Source organism: Chlamydotis macqueenii, chromosome 5 (assembly GCF_036417535.1).
Source record: "Chlamydotis macqueenii isolate bChlMac1 chromosome 5, bChlMac1.mat, whole genome shotgun sequence".
NCBI lineage: Eukaryota > Metazoa > Chordata > Aves > Otidiformes > Otididae > Chlamydotis > Chlamydotis macqueenii.
In genome coordinates, this window is record NC_141560.1 from 60,251,738 (window position 1) to 60,274,194 (window position 22,457).

The window sequence follows — 22,457 nt, forward strand, 5'->3', positions numbered from 1 at the left end:
TTTAAACTACCTTTCATCAGTCCACCCCTTTCACAGGCAGGCTAGAGAACAACGAGAACTGCAACACAATTCCTAAACGAGGCTTGTTTTATTTGCAGCAGTGAGTAGCGTACAAGTACATGTCTGCTTTTCATGAAGATGACCAAAAATATTTAGGACACAGAGTTATCAGGAACACTTGGCAACCACAAAGTCATAATTAACAGTAATGAACACTCAAGAGTAGTCAGAGCCTACCTAGCTCTAAGAAGCTACACGGTTTCAATAAGGTACCTATGTGTGAGCAAACACATGCGAGCATGCCCTGCACTAACAGCAAATACAGGAGGACTGAAAGACCAGTGACAGGAGATGTCCATTAGGAGTAAAGACTGCTTTAGCAGATGAATGCCTCAGAGACCCAACTGTGACAGGTGGGTTTGTACCACTCTCCTTAGCCCTGCCAGGGGCTACTTGGTGTGGCACCCCTGTTCAGTGTCTCATGCTCTAGTGCTTATGTTTGTGTCCAAAAGGCTATCACATTTTCATTTATCTATCTGTAATCCAGACAATGACCTGACTGAAATCAATGTAACCCAGACACAGACCAGTTGTCTGCAGTTTAGATACTATATCTTATATTTTTTTTTCCTAAAATGCCTACATTGCCATGTAAATGCCATGCAAAATCTGCTAAAAACTCTTCACAATCATCACAGTTCTTAACATACCTATTTTTATTGGTGCTGTTTTGCTTCAGGACTGTGACTGTGCAGAACCCCTGTGAGGGTGTGACCAAGGCTGTGGGCGGCAGGGGACCACGGGCTGATCACAGCCGTGGCTGGAAGCCCCATGGTGAGCCCCAAAGCTACAACCAGCCAGAGGAGCCAGTGGCACTGCTGCTCATGTGTATTTCTGCTTATTCTTGTATTAAAACCAACACCCTTCTATCATTTGATATTTCATAGAATCATAGAACAGTTTGGGTTGTAAGGGACCTTAAAGATCATTTACTTCCTGCCAAATTGCCCTGGGCAGAGACACTTTCCACTAGACCAGGTCACTCAGAGCCTCATCCAACCTGGCCCTGAACACTTCCAGGGATGGGGCATCCACAACTTCTCAGGGCAACCTGTGCAAGTGCCTCACCACTCCTCATGCAGGAATTTGCACCACTCAAGTGCCTCACCGCTCCAGGAATGCGAGAATTTCTTCCTTGTGTCTAATCGAAATCCACCCTCTTCCAGTTTAAAGCCATTACCCCTCATCCTGTCACTGTACGATCTTGTCAAAAGTCCCTCTCCAGTTTTCTTATAAGCCCCCTTTAGGTACTGAAAGGCTGCTATAAGGTCTCCCCGAAGCCTTCTCTTCTCCAGGCTGAACAGCCCCAACTCTCTCAGCCTGTCCTCTTAGGAGCAATGCTCCAGCCCTCCGTCTGTATTTGTAATAAATTATTTAGCAGACACCCTTAAAACAAGGCTGAATCCTATTCCGATAACTGCACAGAAACATAATGAAGGCATAATCAATATTTCCACATCCTGCAGTCTAGTAAACAAGTTATATCTATGGCAAGTTACATCAACAGAAAGTAGGACACTATCACACTTTTATTCTGGTATTTTGGATCCTTTTTCACATTAGCAGCATGAGACCTGGGGCAAACCTGTCGATTCCCTGCAACCAGAGCCCTCAAGACATATGTTCAAGAAGCACATTCATTCACACTGCAAATGGGCTATTCTGAGTATAGCAGGACTTGGGTATTATTTTAACTTCTATATTACTACTGAGTTTATATTACATGTATATATTTCTCTATACAGCAGACGCAGATATCTATATCACCCTTGTGCCTTGTGTCTGCCCCAGCATACGTGTATATATAGAAGGCAGGAGGTAGTGTGTGAATGCAACGTATTTTGGTGAGAAGACGAGAAGGAGAGAGGCTGAAGGCAGATGTAGGTACGGACAGCATGTCATGGGACTCTCATTACTGCTAACACTTCTCTTATCCTTTCTTTAAGTAACAGTCTTGCACAATAGTTATGGAGAGTAGGTCCAAGCAGAAGTCACAAACACTTTCAGATTACCAGAAGTAGAGACTCAGAAGTCTGCAGGGAAACAGCAGTTTAGGAAGTACCCAGTACACACACAAGTTCATTCATGAACATCTCTGCTGGCACAACACCAGTGTGAAAAGCAGCCATGGTTTTCTGCTGCCCAGTCAAAGAAATTCCTCACTAAAACCACAGAGACAACCACCTCGGTGCCTAGACAGACAGGCAAAACCAGCCAGAAACCCTTCTGAGGAGAACACTGCACAAACAAATCTCCCTAAGTGATGCAAAAAGGAATTACTTGGACACTGCCACCTCCAGGGGGAGAGTTCTGGCACAGTGAAGAATGGCTACTGCTATGCCAAGGCAGTCATTTCCCTTGATACCTGCAGAGTAGGTAACTGTGGGCTGGTCTTCCAGCAGTAGTAATAAAGCTGAAAAGTCTGTAACGTGCAGTGACATAGATACATGGGCAATCCTGGAAATAAACAAACTGTTTTCTGGATTTTGTAAAAAGATGCCTGTGAATGGATTTTTCCTGGACTGTGTGACCATCCAATGAGATGGAATGAGTATAACAGTATGTTCCTCAGAGAAAAGCAACAAAAAAATAAAAACAGATCAGCAATACAATCTTACACAGTGTACTTCCAGTTTTTTTTTCCTAGAGAAATTATATGAGCACCATCAGTTCAGCCATGTGGAATGGTATTCCAGTATCTCGCAATTTTTTTTGTGAAAGAGACATCACCAGAAAGATTCGGAAATAGCAGATTCTTTTATTGTGACCAAAACATTATAGGCGGACCTCTGAAAAGTCAGCAGGATGGAAAATGTTATTTGTACTTTTTGGGTAATAAACCTCGGACCAGAGAAAGTATATGATGTCCCCATTGTGACAGAAAATCTGCAGTACAATATGGAACTAAATCTGGAATTTTCAAGTCCAAGTCTTAAACACTGCAATCGCCTTTCTTTCACTTGAATAATACCATAATGATGTCTAACAGGATGAAAAAGATCAAATTGTTAATAACTAATGAATTAACAGAATTTTGTATGGCCCTGTTGAACTCCTATGATTTCTCTTCATGATCTGTTTTCTATGCTTTAAAATACCTTAAAATATTGTCAAATACTGCTGTTGTTCAAACATTACTTCTAAGAGTCTCTACTTCCAGGAACGCAAGTCAAACTGAGTAACAAAAGGCAGGCCATGAAATAAAAGCCTGAAAGGAGAGAAATCTACTATAACCCTCCAAAACAGACATTTGGCAACATAGTTGTCAACATAAAATAGGAGAAATGCTACTTCATTTAACCCTTATATTGCCAAGAATTTGAATCATATGACACACACAGAGAGCTGATTTTCTCTCAGGAATAATAAATTTTTTCTTGTTATTGGACAGCATTCACAAACCTCTGAATTCTGAGAACTGACTGACAATTTTTAAACTTTACCTGGTGGCAGAATATAACACAAAGTTAATTGCATAAGAAAAATAGATTTAATATTATATATAGAATGCCATTGTTTTCCATTTTGCATATTAAAGTTTCTTTCACAATAGACTGTAAAGTAAGTGCTAGAAAGAGGCCCTTATTACACTAAGGTGATACAAAGGAGTCACAAGTGAAATTCTAGAGGCAAAATTAATCAATGCTATCTTTCATCTGCTTTTGGTCACTGTTGGAGAACAGATGCTGGCCCAGATGTACCTTTGTTAGAACCTAATTTTCATGGTTTAGCCCTCCTCAGTAGCTAAAATACCACACAGTTGTTCACTCCCCCCTCACCGCCCTCCACCCCTGCAGTGGGATGGGGTGGAGAATTGGTAAAGAAAAGAAGGCAGAACTCGTGGGTTGAGATAAAAAAAGGAGTTCAAGAGAACAACAGAAGAAAGGAAAACAGAGCTGGAATACAAAACAAACAAACAAAAACAATAACAGAAAATACTTAGGCACATAATTACAGTACAATAGCTCACAGCAGATCCCGATGCTCAGCTTCCCCCCAGGTAGCAGGAACCTCCCCTTAGCACTGTCCTCACTTTATATACTGAGCATGAGGTCACGTGGGATAGAAGAGCCCTTTGGCCAACTTGGGTAAACTATCCCAGCTGTGTCCCCAGCCACAGGTGACTCCAGTTCCTCTCCCAGCTCAGGTGAAAATTAACTCTATCCTAGCCAGAACCAGGACATTATCCATCCCTTATTCCATACCATCTACATCATGCCCAGATCCTACACCTTCTAATTAATCATCACAAATTTTTGTCTGTCTTTGATATACATATAGACACACACACAGATATCACTCCCTTAGACTATGGGCCATGCCACCATAATATCTGTTGAGTTCATTTAGTCCATGACTTTGGGCTCCATCTGTCACAACAGTGTCTCAGGTCAGGATTGATGACACAGTGTTTGCTCAGCTGCTGTATCCCGTGCAACTGGTTTATCATGTTCATGGTCTGCAGGTTGAAGATGTTGATCTTGAGCTGCTGGGTGCTAGTTGCTAAAGCCAGTTCTGATTCCAACACTACTACATTTTGTTTGGTTTTATCAAAGTTTATTCTTTGTTAATCTAGGTGATTTTTACTATAATACCTTTGATATGACATATAACAACTAGAGAAGTAATTACATACAATATCACACAGTAATTAACATCATACTGTTCAAATTATTGGCTATTTTCACCTACAATCAGATTTCCTTAAGGTACACATCAGACTTCCCCATCTTCCTGCATCACCCACCAAGTACACTCAGGTCCTTGAGCAAAAGCAATCCCATGCATGGGTTTGCCTTTGCCCAAGGGAGGAGTAACCCAGACTGTCTTCCCCAACATATTCCTTACATGCACCACAGGGACTTTATCACCTTCTACAGTATATAAAAGTTCTGATGGGACAGGACCAGCTCGATTGGTGGATCCCTGAGTGCTGACTAACCAGGTGGCTTTTGCTAATTGTGTATTCCCGTTTTTGAAGGTTCCAGCACCCATTGCTCTCAGTGTAGTTTTCAGCAGTCCATTGTACCATTCAATTTTTCCAGAGGCTGGTGTGTGACACGGGATGTGATATACCCACTCAATGCCATGCTCTGTGGCCCAGCTGTCTATGTGGTTGTTTCGGAAATGAGTCCCTTTGACTGACTCAATTATTTCTGGAGTGCCATGTTGCCAGAGAATTTACTTCTCAAGGCCCAGGCTAGTGTTTTGGGCAGCAGCATGGGGTACAGAATATGTCTCTAGCCACCCAGTGGTTGCTTCCACCATTGTAAGCACATGGCGCTTGCCTTGGCGGGTTTGTGGGAGTACGATGTGATCCATCTGCCAGGCCTCTCCACATTTATATTTCAGCCATTGTCCTCCATACCACAGAGGCTTTAACTGGTTGACTTGCTTAACTGCAGCGTGTTTCACATTCATTGATAACCTGTGCAGTAGTGTCCATGGTCAAGTCCACCCCACGATCACAACTCCAATTGTATGTTGTGTCTCTTCCTTGATGGCTCAAGGTGTCATGGGCCCACTGAACTAAGAAAAGTTCACCTCTGTGTTGCCAGTCTACATCACTTGGGAAACTTTAATCTTAGCAGCCTAATCCACTCACTGGTTGTTTTGATGTTCCTCTGTGGCTCGACTCTTGGGTACGCTGGCATCTACGTGATGTACTTTTACAATCAGATTCTCTACCCGAGCAGCAATATGTTGCCACAATGCGGCAGCCCAGATGGGTTTGCCTCTGCACTGCCAGTTGCTCTGTTTCCATTGCTTTAACCACCCCCCACAGAGTGTTTGTTGCCATCCATGACTCAGTATAGAGACAGTACAGGCCATTTTTCCTTTTCAGCAATACCTAAAGCCAGCTGGATGGCTTTTACCTCTGCAAACTGACTTGATTCACCTTGGCCTTCAGTGGCTTCTACGACTCATCATGTAGGACTCCACACAGCAGCTTTCCACTTTCGATGTTTTCCTACAAGACAAGACCCATCAGTGAACAGGGCGTACTGCCTCTCATTTTCTGTTAGATTATTATACAGTGGGGCCTCTTCAGCATGCATCACCACCTCCTCTGGTGGCATTCCAAAATCTTTGGCTTCTGGCCAGTCTGTGATTGATTACCTCTAAGATCCTTGGGCGACTGGGGTTTCCTGTTCAAGCCCACGGTGTTATCAGTGCGACCCACCTACTCCACGTAGCTTCTGTTCCATGATGTGTAGAGGGGACCCTCCCTCTGAACATCCAGCCCAGCACTGGCAGTCAGGGTGCCAACCACTTACGAAGCAGCTTGAACTCCTTCATATGCTGCCAATATCTCTTTTTCAGTTGGAGTATAGTGGGCCTCAGAGCCTCTACATCCCTGGCTACAAAACCCAAGGGGTCAGCCTCGAGTCTCCTGTGCTGTTCCCTGCCAAAGCCTCCAGGTAGGGCCATTCTCCCCAGCTGCAGTGTAGAGCACATTTTTAACAGCTTGTCCTGTCTGGACTGGCCCAAGGGCTACTGCATGAACAATCTCCTGTTTATTTGTTCAAAGGCTTGTTGTTGCCCAGGGCTCCATTTAAAATCATTCCTCTTTCGGGTCACTTCATAGAAAGGGCTTACAACCATACGGCAGTTTGGAATAGGCATTCTCCAGAAAACTACAACGCCCAAGAAAGCTTGTGTTTCCTTTTTGTTAGTTGGTGGAGACATAGCTGTTACTTTGTTGACCACATGCATTGGGATGTGACGACATCCATCTTGCCATTTTCCTCCTAAAAACTGGATCTCTTCTGCAGGCCCCTTTACCTTGCTTCGTTTTATGGCAAAACCAGCTTTCATGAGGATTTTAATTATTTTCTCCCCTTTTTCAAAAACTTCTGCTGCAGTGTTGCCCCATGGATGTAATCAATGTATTGCAGGTTTTCTGGACATTCACCCTTTTCCAGTGCAGTCTGGATCAGTCCATGGCAAATAGTGGGGCTGTGTTTCCACGCCTAGGGCAGTTGATTCTGGATGTACTGGACACCCCTCTGTTCTGGTTTTGTTTAGTGAGGGGGGCCTAAGGTGGTAGCTTCTGTAGGAAACTGCTAGAAGTTACTCCCCTTTGTTCAGTGGACTCGAACGGGCCTAGGGCGGACCTGCTGCTGGCCAAGGCCGAGCCGACTGGTAGCAGAATGTTCCGCGATAACGCCTCTGCGATAACGTATTTAAGAAAGGGAAAACAGGAAAAAAAAGAGAGAAGATGTGAAGCAGCTGAGCAGGAGCAGAGAGGGGGAGGCACAAGCCTTGTGGGCCCTACAGGCCTCACCCTCTGGCCTCCTGCTGGGCAGCCACCTGGGCCCAGCTCGGCCCAGCCTGGCTACAAGAAGTGGAGAGGAGATGAGAAGTGAATAAGATGTAAAAAGGATCCTGAGAGGTGTCTGCCAGCCTGTTGTGAGGAATGGCTGCAGATGTCAAGGTCAGTGAAGAAGGAGGGGGAGGAGTAATGCGGCTCCTGGCCAAGATTTCCCTGCAGCCTGTGGTGATGACCATGGTGGAGCAGGCTGTCCCCCTGCAGCCCATGGAGGTCCATGGAGGGGCAGAGACTCACCTGCAGCCTGTGGAGGACCCCACACTGGGGCAGGCAGATGCCTGAAGGAGGCTGTGGCCAGTGGAGGGACCACTGGGGCAGCTGTTCTGGAGGGACTGCACCCTGTGGAAGAGATGACCCACACCAGAGCAGTTCCACGAAGGACTGCGGCCCGTGGGAGGGACCCCACGAAGGAGCAGGAGAGGAATGTGAGGAGTTCTTCCCCCGACCATGAAGTAGTGCCATGAAACAACGCGTGATGAACTGACCGCGACCACCATTCCCTCTTCCCTCCTGTGCCGCTGGTTGGGGGGAAGGTAGTAGAGATAATGTTAAGCCTGGGAAGAGGGAGGGGTGGGGGGAGGTTATCTTGTTCCATCTCATTCTCCTGCTAGCTTTAGAAATAAATGAGTATTTTTCCCCAAGTTGAGTCTGTTTTGCCAGTGATGGTAACTTTAAGGATTTCTCCCCGTCCTTATCTCAAACCTTGAGCTGTTTTTCCTTATATCATCTCCACCTATTCTCTCGGAGGGTGCGGGGAGCGAGAGAGAGACTGCATAGTCTGGTCCCGATCAGGGCTGAACTACGACACCCTCCAAGTGAAAGCAAACTGTGGCCTGCATTCTGCTGCCAAAGGGATTGAGAAGAATGCATTGGCGATATTAATGGTGGCATACCACTGGGCTGCTTTTGACTCCAGTTCCTGTTGAAGTTTTAGTGTGTCTGGCATGGCACCACTCAGTGGTGGCGTAAGCTCATTCAGGCCATGATAGTCTACTGTTAGCCTCTATTCTCCACTAGATTTTTGCACTGGCCATATGGGACTGTTAAAGGGTAAGTGAGTCTTGCTGACCACTCCCTGGCCATATGGAACTGTTTGCACTGGCCATATGGGACTGTTAAAGGGTAAGTGAGTCTTGCTGACCACTCCCTGGCACTCCAGATGACAAATCACCTCATTGATGGGAATTAGGGAGTCTCAGCTGGTGTGATATTGCCGCCAGTGCACAGTCGTGGTAGCAATCGGCACCTGTTGTTCTTCAACCCTCAGCAACCCCACAACAGAATGATCCTCTGAGAGACCAGGCAAGGTGGTCTCTCTGTATAAAACCAGTATAACTTCTGTATAAAAAAAAAAACCCTGTACAAACTCTGTATAAAACTGTATAATTTCATCCACCTCCAAAGCACCTCCAAAGCTCACTGGTACCCTTTTGGATCCTTGAAATATCCACTTCCGAGATAGTCTATGTCAAGAATGCACAGAGCATTCGGGTCAGTCACAATAGGGTGCTTTTGCTACTCATGCCCTGTTAAGGTCACTTTGGTCTCTATTAGGAGTTAGTTGTTGGGATCCCCCTGTCGCTCTGGAAATACAGATGGGTTCTGCCCCACTGGAACTTGATGGCATTAGGGCACATTGTGCACAAGTGTCCACTAGAGCTTTATACTCTTGTGGATCTAACGTGCAAAGCCATCAGATCCACACAGTTCAATAAACTCTGTTGTCCCTCTCCTCCACCTGGCTGAAGGCAGGGCCCCTGTAATCCTGGCCACAGTATTCATTGTTGATTTCTTGTAAATACACATTAGAAGTCCCTTTGAGAGGGTCAGAATTAAGGCCATTCCTTCTACTCTGCCTATTGGAGACTAGTGTAGCAATTTTCTGGGGAGAACCTCAACTTGCAATTGTTTTTCCCTGCAACTCACATACCCACGTCTCTAGGGCCGAAGTAGGTTTCCCATCCCACCTCCTCACGTCCCCTCTTTGGTCATGCAAGGTAAACCACAGGGTACCTCGCTGCGTGTACCGTCTCTCTTGAGCAGGGGAATGTTTACTCCTAATAGCTGAAATATTGGCCTGTACCAGTGGTGAGTAGGGCATATCCTCTTTGAATTGCTGTAACACCCAGGACAGTTTCTCCACAGCTGAGACACAGGTGCGTAGGGAGGAAGAGAGACTTTCTTCATACTGCCAGAGCTGGTGAGACAGTTCATGCACTGTTTGTTCCCCTCTGTCTTGCCCGGTCATAACTGCCAATGAATTGGCATATGACGATGGTGTGCTTCAAACAAATTTGCACCACATTGGTTGTGTGCACTTGACTTCATCTGGATCTTTAAATAACTGCTCATTGTCCAGGTCATCATAAATGACCTCCAGAACAGCTAATTCCCTCAGGTACTGGATATCCCTCTCCATAGTGGCCCACTTGCCTGGGTGACATATTACATCCTTCTTAATAGAAGGAAGACCTTTCCTTCACACTTGACAGCAGTTGCCTCCAGGGGGCTTGTGTCCCTTTTCCAGTTGCTTTGTCAATGCCCCCTTCTCTAGAAATAGATCTCAGCTGCCTAGCTTCTCTGCCCTCTAAAATTCCAGGCTACTGGTCCCATTTTCCCAGCACTGGAGCAGCCGAGTGACAATGTGCTCACCTGGATGATGGCTGAAATCTTTTTGTGTGTCTTGCAGCTCACTCAGGGATAGGAATCTGGTGGTTACAGTCTCATTTACGAGTTCTTACTCTGAGGAAGAGGAGGAGCCCTCCTGCCAAGTTCTTCCTTGGGGCGAAGCGAGTAATTCTTCTTCCTCCTCCTGTTTTCGCAATGGCCCTGCTTCAGAGTAGTCTGCCTTCTTGTTGACAGCTAATATGCTTCTTCCTCCTGCTCTCTCTTAGGAGAAGCTTCTTCATCCCTTACTAAACAAGCTGACTTCCACTTACAAGTCTTCTTCTTGCATACAGGGGCAACTCATACCAGTGCAGGTTAATTTTCTGATTCAGCTGCAGTGCCTGTTGCTGGGGTTTGAGTAGCCACAGTGCAGGTCAGCATGTTTTCCCTCTCTTTCGCTTGAGGGTGCTGCATAACATTGACCAGTGTTTAGTAGATACTAGCCAAGGCCTAGCACAGTGCATTAAGTTGTCCCTCTTTAGAACAGCCACAATATTTTTTTCTTCATATATTCTGTCACTTTATCGGGATACTTTAGTTGTTCAGAAATAAAATTCCAAACCATGGGAGATGAAAAGGTCTCTAGATACCTGTCCCTATTATCCCACATGCCACGCCACACATGACTATCCCGCCTCAGGGCAGATCTCTGGAAGATATTCCTAAAAAGTGTTTTTGTAATTCTAAACAAGACCTGGGACACATTCAAGAGACATAGCAATAACATAATGCTGGCTTGAATATCCCCCGGACATTCAAAGTTCTCAAAACCGATGTAAATACCCTGGAGTTGAAAAAGTCAGGGAAATCACCCACAGGAACACATAGTACATATAAGACTGTAGATAACACATGTCCAGCCACTGCAACATCTTGACGAGCAACTAATAACCAATATAATAAGTGTGTATAACAAATTTTGTTTCAAGCCACTCTAGTCAGATCTGTAGTTATCTCAACCCTTTGTTGCCCCACGTTGGGCATCAAAATAATTGTAGTTTAGCCCTCCTCAGCAGCTAAAATAATACACAGTTGCTCACTTCCCCCCCCCCCCCAACCACCGCCCCCCACCCCTGCAGTGGGTTGGGATAAAAAAGAAGTTAAAGAAAACAGCAGAAGAAAAGAAAACAGAGATGGAAAACAAACAAAAACAATAACAGAAAACACTTAAGCACACTGATGGTAAATCCTGAAGCCCAGCTTTCTCCCAAGTAGCAGGAACCTCCCCTCAGCCCTGTCCCCACTTTATATACTGAGCATGAGGTCAGGTGGGAGGTCAGGAAGCCCTTTGGCCAATTTGGATAAACTTATCCTAGCTGTTGGCTAATTAGTAAACTATCCCAACTGTGTCCCCAGCCACAAGTGCCAGCAGCTCCAGTTCCTTTCCTAGCTCAGGTGAAAATTAGCTCTATCCTAGCCAGAACCAGGACACTAATACAGGTTAATTTTTTAATTTTGCCCTGGTTGCTACTGAGACTTCCTACAGGTTTTTGTTCATACTGTAAGTATACTTTTAGAATACTCAGTATACTCTATTTGAAAGATAAACATCTCCTTATTGCCACTATGGAAAACCTTAGAGATCTTTTAGAAATCATCTAAAGCACTACAATGATGAATAATTTGTCTGCTCTTAAATATATTCTCTCAGTTATACTGGTACAACACATGCATAGTCACACAGATGTGACATTGAAGCAAACCAGGTCCTAAACAGCATTGATGACTTTGTAGGTTGCCAGATTAAATCACATCATTAGAAGACTTCACCCCTTTTCTACACCTAAAGACCAGAATTTTGAAAGTATTTATATATTTAACAGTTTTATGCACCTTACTCCCACTCTAACCACATTTACATTTCGTACTCCAGATGTCTGGGGCATATATGCTTTCCAATTTGACCCACATTTGCCAAAGAAAAGCATTAATATGCAGTTAGGTAATATTACTGACCAACATCTTACAGAGGAAATATTACCTTGCAACATTGTAGTTTCGGAGTTTTTCTTTTTAAATGAGAAGTTTTATCTGTTCCAGCTATCAAAGGAAGCTAGTTCATCGTCCTGCATAACCTGAAGAGAATCTTTCCACAGAAAAAAAAGTTTTTTAGGAAGCTTTACTGTTACTGTTAATTATTTTATGCAAACTGTTTAGAACATCTTTTTAACTTAAAAATTGTTCCTGTTTATCAAGCACTCTCCACCAACACAGTGGGAGAAGTTACTATCTGCAGGCTTCTTTTTGCCTTTACTGCCACTTTATCAAATTAAGTGCTAGTATGTTTAAAAATACAGAGTTCACTTGCTGCTGACAAAGTCAGAGAGACAACTGAAAATCTGGACAAGTCATGTTTCATATAATGAATTAATGGAGAAGTATGCAAATTGTGCCGTAATATGGTTTTTGCCATTATTTCTCAACAAGTATCAAAAACACAAGGTGTTAAATATAAATACATAGAAGTGTTTCTCTGGTAAAAAAATAGGTTTTCTAGTTGCAAAAAAGTTAAATAGCCTTTTCTGAAATGTCAGAGAAAATAATTTCATTACAGAAAACTAAAGAGAAAAAAAAATTTAAAACAGGAATTCATGTGTAATTGCAAATTAGTCTGAGGTAACCACAGGAGCAGATAGTGAACATAATGAAAACAGTTTCTGGAGAAATAATTTCACATTTTTCTCATTACAGTGCTATCTGTGTAAATAAATTGTCAATTGATATATTAAGCTTTCAAAATACTGTGGATGGTTTTTAACAATAATTAGGTCATATAACATTCAGAACATAATGCTTCTGCTTTGCAATCGCAGATATTAATGTCTACTTAAATATAGGCTGATTTAAATGCTTGTCAGAGTATATGATTTGTCAGGGGAAAAATTCTTCCTTATGGCATGACAAGGAAGTTTTTAGCAAGTGGCCAGTGACAACTCCTAGAAGAGATAAAAGCAAACAACTGGGCATTTAACTGCCCTCATCAGAAGACATCTGCTTTAATCAGTGAGCAATACAATCTCCACATCATTTTAATCTTCTACTCCCAAGAACAATCAGAAATACTTATTTCATTTTCATTTCAGCAGTAGGAGATTGTCAATACTTCCCAGACACAAATAGACACAATAAAGCACGTTTTTAACACTTCAGTATAGACTTACTGCATCATGCCTTACCTTAAATTTATAAAGCCATTTGAAGTCTACTACAAGGCTTGACATGCATCTGTCTATCTGCTAAATAAGGTAGCTTAATATGAAACTCCATTGTACTCTGCCATAGATCATGGGCCTATTAAAAATTTGCAGTGAGGTACTGCCCATGTCCTTCAGAGTGTAAACAGTCTAAAGAATAATAGGTCAAAAGAATGCCACTCTTGGACTGAGAGACTCAAGCTGACAAATGCCAGAGATCTGGCATCCCAAGTTTTGCCATCTCTAGAGAAATCAGTAAAATATCATCCACCCTTCCTCCCAGTTGCAAAATGGCTAGGGACTGGATACTTCGGAAAATACAGACTACGTAATTTTTCACTATAATAAAACAGCTATTAACTTGAAGTGAAGGTGTGACTATTTTATTCCTCTTCCTTAATCTGTTCTCAAGTACTGTGGTAGGAGACACATTATATCAAGTATGAGACTAAGCAGCAATACATATGGTGGGATTATTACTAGCATTTTGTTAACATAATGCTCATCTACAAAATGACTATACAAAAGCTCTGAAAAAGCATCTGACTTCTATTTTTATGGACTCCAGTAAAACAAGAGAATATATTCTGTTGAAAGAAAAAACTTGACACTAAACAACCAGGAAAGTCTTGACTAGTAATGGAGGGATCTGCAATAAACTTGTAGAATGCAATCTTCCTGGTTTTGTAATATGTGGCACTGTTCCCAGTAAGAGAAAGAATTCAGTACATGCCAACAATACGGCTTCTTGTTCAAAAGACACTTTCAGAAAGAGCCAACCTGTATCTCTTGAAACACCCACGGTTTGCAAGAATTCACATTATCAGCAGCAGAGGTTTGGTGGCTGGGGAGCATCAGATTTCCTATCTGCATGAGCAAATGAGCTAGCAGAGACTGGTATTTCCCAGGGAAAACCATCAAGTTGGGGCTTGCTGCATACACATCCCAGCTCAATCCACTGCATATAGCTGAGAGCCAGGGCTCTGCCCCACCTATCATAGAATCATAGAATCATAGAATGGTTAGGGTTGGAAGGGACCTTCAAAGGTCATCTAGCCCAACCCCCCTGCAAGAAGCAGGGACATCCCCAACTAGATCAGGTTGCTCAGAGCCTCATCCAGCCTGGCCTTGAACGTTTCCAGGGATGGGGCTTCCACCACCTTTCTGGGAAACCTGTTCCAGTGTTTTATAACTCGCATTGTAAAAATTTTTTTCCTAATTTCTAATCTAAATCTACCCCCCTCTATTTTAAAACCATTACCCCTCGTCCTATTGCAACAGGCCCTACTGAACAGCCTTTCCCCATCTTTCTTGTAGGCCCCCTTGAGGTACTGGAAGACCGCTATCAGGTCTCCCCAGAGCCTCCTCTTCTCCAGGCTGAACAGCCCCAACTCTCTCAGCCTGTCCTCATAAGAGAGGTGCTCCAGCCCTTTTATCATCTTTGTGGCCCTCCTCTGGACCTTCTCCAACTGGTCCATGTCCTTCTTGTGTTGGGGGCTCCAGAACTGGACACAGTACTCCAGATGGATCATCTATGTCCAGGGCCTTCCCTTCCTGTCAGCTTTTGTATCAGCTGCTATGTTTCCTGGCCACAGCAATATGTTAGTTGATATCTTACAGAAGCCAATGGGTATATGCAATAAAGTTAACAGAAAAATCTGTGACAAGACGTTTGGTGGTGCGACTGAGACAGTTTCTCCAATTCCAATAGTTCGGTGAGGTCTTAAAGCTATACTGCAACCTAATTCTCCACCAAAAATTCCATCATAATTAATGTGGTATTTCCCTAAGGCTTGAATATATCTCCAGTTAAAACTACATTTCTTAAATTAGATTTTTTGTATCTTTTTAACAGACACTGTTTAAATTGCTTGGTCTTATGAACTGTCACTAACAGCATTCATGTCTCTACAGCAAAATGCTGACTTGCTGAGTCGCACTGCAGCAAGGGTAAACAAGTAAGTACTTGAGAATGTACTTCTTTTCTTGAATCAATACAGGGAAAATTCAAAATATCACAATTTACACATTGTGCCAAACAATACAATTGAACAAACTGCACAGACAAATTATTAATCATGCTTTTATCTTAATAAATCATTTCATATATCATAAAAGTAGATGTATTAACTACTTGCTTCTAACTAGCTGCCCAGTGCCAGGAGTTCAGATGTTTTCATATAAAATTTCCATTTTATATTTTCAAATATATAAAAATACTATTGGGGAAAAAAAAGTATAAAAACTGTGCCTTCTTACTTGATCTCTCTGTTTCCTCTGCATGATTTGAGTAATATTTGCTAGCTTTATTGAGAAAAATAACATTCTATTTTAAGCTCAGTAAGACTTCACAGACATTAATTTCTATGAACATTAAGGTCCTTCTTGGGTCTTCAAATTACTGGGAAGAAAACGTTTTTCTCCTAGAGAAAAATTGAATTTTATTACTTTATTAAAAGGTGATGTCAGTATTTTTTTTCTCAACATCCCACTTTCTTCTGCCATCTGTTTTGTGCTAAGATACGGCAAAAGAAGGAGATTTGAATTTCCATTCCTATTGTCTAAAAATATCTTGATTTTTTTTTTTTTTCCCAGGATCAATCAAAAAAGTAGGAGAAAAAACTGTGGCAAATCTAAATAATTCTGTTTTCTGGTGTCCTGGTTTCAGCAGGGATGGAGTTAATTTTCTTCTCAGTAGCCGGTGTGTTTTGGATTTCATGTGTGAAGAATGTTGATAAAAGCATTGTGATGATACGAGTTGTTGTTAATGAGACCAAGGACACTGTCTGGCTTTCTAAGTCTCGTTAAAGTCTCATTAATGTGCACATGTGGGAAGCTGGGCGAAAGACAGACAGAATAATTGATCCAAACTGGCCAAAGAGAGTATTCCATGCCATAAATGTCATGCTCAGTATATAAGTGGGGGTTGCCCATGGGAGGGGGCATTCTTTTCGGGCATTTTTTGCGGGCACCCTTGGCATCCTTTTCTTCTCTCTTGCTTGCTGGCATCGTTCCCTCTACCTTGCTAGCTCTTCCCCCTTTGCTTGCTGCTCGGTGTTGTTCCTGTGATCGCTGCTCAGGACGGGCTGCGTCGGTCATTCGGATATCGGGTGATGAGAAATTGTACATTGTTCATTTTGTATATTTTGTATATATTAATATCCTTATATCCTGTTAGCTTTGTAGTGTTTAGCATTTTTAGTAAACTGTTTTTACCTCAACCCACGAGTTTTCCTTTCTTCCCAATTTCTCTCCCCTGTCCCACTGGGTAGGGGGAGAGTGAGTAAGAAACTATGTGGTGATCCGGGCTAAACCACCACACTGGTTTGAAAGAAAATTTCTAACTCTGGAATACACAGTAGATGCAGTATTCCATTGGTCATGATTTTGGGCAGAGAAATACTGAGGCTCTAAGGCTAAACTTAAGAGCTTGGAAAAGGTCAATATTGGTGCCAAAAAAACACACTCTGGTACATTTTATGCAATTTTAGCCAGTCATGTTTCATCTGCTCACTGCAGGTAATTTTACTCCTAAAACCACTACTCAGGCAAAGTTTAATTTTGTTCCAAATAGCAGAAAATTATCTACTGTGAATAAATAAGAAATACAAAAGACAAAAACCCTTACATTTGACAGTGATCTGATGTAACATTTGCTCAGGCAATGTTAATTTATATCTATACTCAACTAAAAGCTGTATTTAGCACTCATGTTTTTTAAAAATACGGGTCAACAAAATGCTGCAAAATAATTTCAGCCATTTTTAGGATAGAGGAGAGCGTGGTTGAAAGATCAATGTCTTGATCAAATCACTAATTACATACAATAACTTAGACAGGGGCAACAACAGGCAAATTATAACCAAATCTGATCACATTACAAATTAAAAAAAAAATCACTACATTCTCAGATATCAGACTGAAAACACTGATGTCTATGAAGTATTTCGGACAATGAATTGCCAACAAGTAAAGCTAAAATATAGCAATTTTTCAAATAAAAATCAAAATAAATAATCCACATATTTTACTCTCATAGGTAGCTGCCATCATATGTTGATGATTACTCAGCACAAAATTATTTATCAGTAGAATAACTTAGCAGATGAACTGCAAACACTTTCAGCGAGTCTCCAACAAACTGTCACTGTAACAAGTAAAACTATCACCATGAACCATGCAAGCAAGAAGTATGCTTTATTCCTGAATTATCTTCACACTTGTGATGACAAAGAGGACAAACTCATGGGGTTTTTTTAACTGAGCAGTGGATAATATACATTTTAGGAGCTCAGAATTGAAAATTACCTGTAAAAGCTAACACTCATTCATTTAAAAAGTACTTAAAGCCATTAAGATAAATAACTTGCATATTTATTAAAACTAAATTATATCTAAATTATTAATAATAGAACAGTTTTCTTTCTGTTTTTCGTATCAGGCAGATCTGTATAGATCTGAGTATTTTGTCCTTTATCCTTTCAACAACAAAATATCTTAAAGGCACTGCCAAGTAGTATCTGCTACATCATTGTAGTACATGGTGCTATAATTACTTATTCCAAAATAATTATTTTGCTTCTCCACATCACTAAACATTTTTTTTGCTTATCATAATAACAAAACAAAGACAATCAAAGAACAAAACCTTCATATACTGTACCTGCAAAGCACAGTTCATCATTCGCACAATGTAGTCAAACTGCTGATGGTCCAGTATTGCTCGATTTTGTTTAACATGCAGGCCTAATTCCTGTGCCAGGCAGTGTCGGGCTGCCTTTCCTTTTAGAGCTCTCAGAGCTGCAGGCAGGGTCTGGAGACAAGAAAATCTAACTTTATGAAAATGAAATTAAATGGAATTATTTGTACTGAATATAATTCACTCTTTATTAGGAAATTGCAAGCGACACTATAGTAAATAATAACTTTGGAAATTACTCATTAGCTTCAATATAAAACTTTCACATAATGGTTGACCTAGCTTGAGTTACTAAGTATTAAATTTTTCCCATTTTTTTTCAAATGCATTAAACAACATTTCTCACATACATTTGTAAATAGAAATGATTGAATATGGAGAGGCATTGAATGGATGTGAAATCAGAAATTAATTACTGTGCAAGAAAGCAAGTACTGTATTCTGTACCAGCCAGGTCAGGTTTTGAGTTAGCATATCAAGGTCAACTAGCATGTCTTTTGATAAACTGTGAATGACAAATGCCTTTAGAAGTGGTATACCTCTCATAGCAATGAGGCCACATGCAGTTTACCCTAAACCAGTGCCAATAGAGTATCTATGTCAATGTTTTAAAGATGCAGCAAATCCTACATCAGTAATTACCAACTGTGGCCCTTTAGATGAGATTTAATGGGTGATAATAGATAAATACGGAAAAGCAGCCTATTGTCTAAGGACAAATTTACCAGGCAGAGGAACAAAAAACTACTGAAATTTTCCAAATCCTTGTTAGTTGAATGAGGTTAAAAACTACTGTGTTACACATGCATCAAAACTCCTTAAAAAGAGCTACACATCTTATTAGGACTTCTCCTGTATGCATTTCCATAACATAACTTGTAAATCAAGAAGTGCTCATTTCTTGAAGTGCACAGCCTCAGAGATATACAGGTGACCCTTTTCTGAGAAATAAAAAAAAAAATCTTAAAATAATTTTACAATCATTTTCATATGTAGGATTAGATTTGAGTGTAAGTTTGAGTGATTGTTCTAGAATCAATAATTGAAAACTCTATGGATTGAATCTACAAAACCTGGCAACTTCTTAATGTGAAAAAATAATAACGTCAAGGATGAAAACTCACAAGTACATCTTAGTGAAGATAGACAAGCCAAATATTTACATCCATCTCTGAGATCTATCAAATTACTGATTTTTAAAACCATCAAAATTTACTGTACTGAAAATTTCAAAACACTGAAATGTCTATGTATGCCTTTTATTTACGTTTCTCCTAATCAATACTGCTAGACCAATATATACCCCATTTAAAAAAAAATCATGTGGACAATACTATTTATAGCGGCAATATAAATTAGCAAAACGGGCATCAACACACTCATGTAGTATTACAAACAGGTAATTTGTTTCCTATTATACATAATATTGCATTTAGATTATTAGTTTTATTGCTTAATTCATTCATTTCAATGGTTAAAATAATCATTAGCATTTGAAACAAGATTTAAAAATTTACTTTGGGACAAGGTCTCCATTTGCTCATTAACAGAACAGAGGCTTATTTGGGAAAGTTAAAATTTCATTTTATTACCTTTTCAGTCTCCAAAAATTTGTTTTCAAAAATGAATGAGATGCAGTTTCTAACAACTTCCAGCCTTTGTGCACTGTTGAAAACTGTGCTTCCTTTTTCCATTATGGAAACTAACAAAGAAAAAGAAGAATATACATCTGTGAAATGTCTTCTGCAACAGCCACAAAGAAAACCATAAAGTTCTTTAAAAAAAAAAAAAATAATGTGCCCTCCATTTTGTTCTGTTAAGCAAATACCATTAGTAGGCATATACAGATGGGAATATAAGATCCTAAATCTTTGGTTTTCCTATTCTATCTAAAGAAAAGCATGATCTGAATTTTAACTAGAGCAGTTCTCTTTGCTACTTGTTCCATTTGCCTCATACAGGCACAAGAGATTCCAACCTCTAACATACTAATGAAATATCAAATACATACAAATTAATAAATATATATATGCGCATGTGTGTGTGTGTGTTCTGCACTGAACTATGTAGCCTTACATATTTTCTATCAGTAAATAGTTATTTTTACCTAAAGAATTTATTGTCCATGCCAAGAATTCAGTGACACGGAATAAAACATGACAAACCTGTTCTTTTATCTAGATTCCAATTTGCTGAGATGTAAAGATCATTTTCTTAATGTGGTGTTTTGCTCTGAATTTTCAAGAAAATTCTGAATGGAAGAAATAACATTTTATTTTTCTCTTTAGTATCAAGTAAATAGAATATAAATGCAGAACATGCTCTTCTTATAGATAATATTGAGCTCCTAACATCCAAGGATTTTGACATACAGGACAGCAGGGATTATAAGCATGAAAGCTGTTCCTTGAAAAAAAACAAAGACAAACTTTGACATAAAAATTAACTTATTAAGAAAGAAAACCTCTTGCATCTAGCCTTTTAAAGAATCTAGCCCTTTAAATCTTCTCGAAGTAACAGATTCAATTATATAGTCAACAGCAAAAGCAGGTGAATAGTGTTTATCCTCCTCTTACATAAACCCAAAGAGAAACAGGCCTGAAGGGGCCTCAAGAGGCTGTCTAGTTCATTCTGTTGTCCCCAGACAGGATCAACTGTACTTATGTTATTTCCCATGTTTGTCTAATATCTTCAAAAAGTTCTGTGATTACAGAGACACCACACCTTCACAAGAAATCCATCAAACTGCCTCACAATACTCATTTTACCAAGTTTTTCCTGACAAATAACTCTTACTTTTGTGCTGCAATTAAACCCATTCTTTCTTATCACTACAGATTTTTCCCTCTCTTTTTTTAACACCCTCTTACGTAACTGAAGACCACTATTATGTGTTCCCTCAGTCTTCTGTTTTTCAGTCTAAACAACTCTCCATCTTTCCTTATGGGTCACATTCTCCAGACCATGGGTCATTCTTGTTGCTTTCTTCTGGACTCCCTCCAATAGAACCAAAAATGGAGACAGTCTTCCAGTGTCCAAAAATGGACACAAACTGTCCAGCTGAGGTCTTATTGAGTACAACAAAAAAATTTCTCCATGGGGTTCACTGACTGTATTCCTGTATATCCATTCTACTAAGACGTTTGTCTTTTTTGCAATAGCTTGATATAGCTGGGTCATGTTTGGCCTATGATCACTATAATGCCCAAACTGATTTCTTAAGAACTGCTGCCTAGTTAGTTGATCATGCCTATGCAAGTGCAACACCTTATTTGAAGAAAAGCAGTAGAGAAGGACAAAATTCAACAGAGACTAGAAACTAGATCTCTTTTTTTTAAGACTGATTTGAATTCTAACCCCATCCTGCAAAAGTCTTGCAAGCTCTGCCAGCTTCATGTGTCCTGTAAGCTTCCTAAACAAACTTGTTTACGCCACCATTCACACTGATGAATACGAAGACTAACAGAATTTTTCTGGCATTAAAATTAAATTGACAGGCCGACAATGTCTAGATCTGTTCTTCGTATTTAAATATAGGTATATTTATTTTGAGAGAGATGGTATGTTTGTTCTTTGCCTTTTTCCACTAATCTACTAGTGTCAAAAGAGAAACTCTTAAAATTTCAGAGTTTGGTTCAGACAGTCCTACAAGTAACATATGGCGATATACATCAGACCTAGATGAGTACATAATATCTAAATTAATAGTTCAATCTAACTCAGATGAAATACTTTTTTTTTGTTAGTATTATGCCACTTACACTCTGGATGTTTGACTTAGTAAAGGCTGATGCAAAAGGGCTTTTAAAATTGCAAAAGCAAACAGGCAAGTCTATATACTGAAGGTTACTACGATCACTAAAAATACTGTATTAACATAAAATTGGGAGCAACACATTGCAGTAATGCTAATTATATAGTCAGCTTATAAGACAGGACGACAAACAGGTAAGTTGGGGAACAAATAAGCATACCAACAGGGGGACCCGCTGGAACAACGCACTTCTTGTCCCCCCGGGTGGCAGGGGAGACACCCTGACTCCTTGTGAGGCCTTCCTGGAGGAGCTCCTGCACCCGACTCTCATTGATCCTGGGAAAGGGGAGGATGTGAACTCGAAGGTGGGAGCCCTCTGTGGGCCGTGGCACTTTCTGGAATGCTATGTGGGGATTGGGATTCTCCTGCAGGCCAAAAGCACAAGGTTATACACAAATGTGTTATGCAGTGTTATCATCTGTCTCACATGACAGATTAAGAAGCCAAGTATCTAATGCAGCTGACTAATACAATGTTTCATATTTGTAACACCTTTGATTCATTATCTGTAATAATTCCAACTTCGTTAAAGCCTTTTATAAAATTATTTTTGTCAACATGTAAAATTCAAAAAGAGAGCAAGCAAAGAAATCACTGCTCAACTTAGGTTGACTTTACAGAGCTTAATGAATATTTAGGACTTGAATAGAAATTAGTTTGACAATCAATCTCTTCCTATAGAGAGAGTTG

General features: G+C 40.6%; 1 protein-coding gene across 13 annotated transcripts in view; it reads right to left on the reverse strand.

The window, feature by feature from the left end:
* The window catches only part of SBF2 (SET binding factor 2), a 297,451-nt gene that overhangs the window by 99,554 nt on the left and 175,440 nt on the right, over positions 1 to 22,457 (reverse strand). For all 13 annotated transcript variants that reach the window (XM_086750152.1, XM_086750151.1, XM_086750159.1 and 10 more), the window contains 3 exons: positions 21,928 to 22,132; positions 19,546 to 19,655; positions 17,918 to 18,067 (listed from right to left, as the gene is read on the reverse strand). In XM_086750152.1, the coding sequence (XP_086606278.1) occupies positions 17,918 to 18,067; positions 19,546 to 19,655; positions 21,928 to 22,132 (465 nt within the window). The remainder of the gene's footprint in view (positions 1 to 17,917; positions 18,068 to 19,545; positions 19,656 to 21,927; positions 22,133 to 22,457) is intronic.